General features: G+C 50.9%; 1 protein-coding gene across 1 annotated transcript; it reads right to left on the reverse strand.

Moving 5' to 3' along the window:
- Nucleotides 1–963: 963 nt before the first annotated feature.
- On the reverse strand, nucleotides 964–1,905 carry LOC311216351 (olfactory receptor 14A16-like; the record flags this gene model as incomplete). The annotated part of the gene is made up of 1 exon (XM_084297896.1): nucleotides 964–1,905. One exon carries the CDS (start codon nucleotides 1,903–1,905, stop codon nucleotides 964–966), a length of 942 nt encoding a protein of 313 aa, XP_084154022.1.
- Between the last annotated feature and the right edge of the window lie 224 nt (nucleotides 1,906–2,129).

Genomic DNA, 2,129 nt, shown 5'->3' on the forward strand with positions numbered 1-2,129 from the left:
CTCTTGCCTGGCAGATCCCCAGCACACAGTGCCTGTGCCCCGCAGAGCCAGCCCCGCTCCCCAGGCCAGCACAAGAGGCCTGGCCCAGCCACAGAGCAGCTCCACATTCCTCTCCAGGATGCCATTTGCCATCAGACCCAGTAACTGCAGGATATGCCAAGGCCATGCCACTTATTACTGTTTGCTGGGCCGTGTGCTACCAAGAAGTCAGATCCCAGTCCAGCTCTTTGTCCTTCAGCTATCACTATGGGACTGATCCATCCTGAAGCCCAGAAAAACAAGAAGCCTGTCGAGGGAGGAGCTCCTTGGGTGTATTTCTGACAACTGCTTTAGAAGAGGTGTACAGAGATGTGGAGGAGATGCCACTCTAGGGACATCAGGAAAGTCACCAAGGTGCATGAGATCTGATGGCTAACCCACGTACAAGAGCACAAGAGAACAATGTGGAAGCCAAAAGAGAGTAGCAGTGAAAAGGCCACGTCCTGATGCTGGCCATGGACATGGCTCCAGGGAAGCAGCAGCCCTGACCCGAAGGCAGCAGAGAGGCAGAGCCCAGCGGGCAGTGAGGGGCAGCCCCGAGGGCCACTGGGGCTGCTCCTCCATGTAGCAGCTGGGCTTTTGGCCGTGAACCCCTCCTGTGTGTTGGGGCTGCTCCCCCAGCTCCAGAGTACATGGGAAGAGATGGCAGCTGAGACCAGTGAATTTATGCTTTATTGTCTATACCTACAGAGGATGCCTAGTTCAATAGGTTGATTAGAAGATGTACTCAAAGTAAAAAATTACTAAATAAATTCAGCCAATATCAGAAGTCATGAAAATAATAAAAAGAAAAGAAAAATGATATGAAAATCTGTCATGTTCGTTTCTCAAATACAATAGTAGTCCTGACAGTATTATTATTAATGTTTATAATATGATAATAATACTAAGGATAAAAATAATATGATAAAAATCACAATAATATTAACAATATTGATGTTTAATAAGCACATACAAAAACAGTTTCCTCACTGCATCCTTGAGCTCCTGGTTCCTCATGCTGTAAATGAGAGGGTTCACTGCTGGAGGCAACACTGAGTACAGAAGTGACACCAGTAGATCCAGGGATGGGGAAGAGATTGAGTTGGGCTTCAGGTAGGCAGAAATGCCAGTGCTGACCATCAGGGAGACCACGGCAAGGTGAGGGAGGCACGTGGAAAAGGCTTTGTGCCGGCCCTGTTCAAAGGGCATCCTCAGCACTGCCCTGAAGATCTGCACGTAGGACAGCACAATGAAAGCAAAACATCCAAATGCTAAAAATGTGCTAAAGACCAGAAGACCAGCTTCCCTGAGGTAGGCATCTGAGCAGGAGAGCTTGAGGATGTGGGGGATTTCACAGAAGAACTGGTCCACAGCATTGCCTTGGCAGAGGGGCAGGGAAAATGTGTTGGCCGTGTGCAGGACAGCATTGAGAAAGCCACTGCCCCAGGCAGCTGCTGCCATCTGGGCACAAGCTCTGCTGCCCAGGAGGCTCCCGTAGTGCAGGGGCTTGCAGATGGCAATGTAGCGGTCGTAGGCCATGATGGTGAGAAGGAAATACTCTGATGACATCAACAAGACAAAGAGAAAAACCTGTGCAGCACATCCTTGATAGGAGATGGCCCTTTTGTCCCAGAGGGCATTGGCCATGGCTTTGGGCAGAGTGGTGGAGATGCAGCCCAGGTCGAGGAGGGCGAGGTTGAGGAGGAAGAAGTACATGGGGGTGTGGAGGCGGTGGTCGTAGGCTACGACACTGAGGATGAGGCCGTTGCCCAGGAGGGCAGCCAGGTAGATGCCCAGGAAGAGCGCGAAGTGCAGGAGCTGCAGCTCACGCGTGTCTGCGAATGCCAGCAGGAGGAACTCACTCACAGAGCTGATGTTGGGCATTTGCTGGCATTGGACACAGTTGTCTGTTGAAGAGAGAAGACAGAACAAAGTTAGAGGAGGCTTCTCTGAGGAAAACCTATTGCAAGTGTTGGAGCACCCCCCTGCCTGAGCCTCTCTTTGCAGGATAACCTTTCCACAGCTCTCTTGCTTGAGCTTGCAGAAAAGTCCATGCTGCTGTTCAGCATGGGGAAGCAGGAATATGGGGTAAACTCTCGTTCAGTCCA

This window comes from Netta rufina, assembly GCF_964035555.1.
Source record: "Netta rufina genome assembly, chromosome: 18".
NCBI lineage: Eukaryota > Metazoa > Chordata > Aves > Anseriformes > Anatidae > Netta > Netta rufina.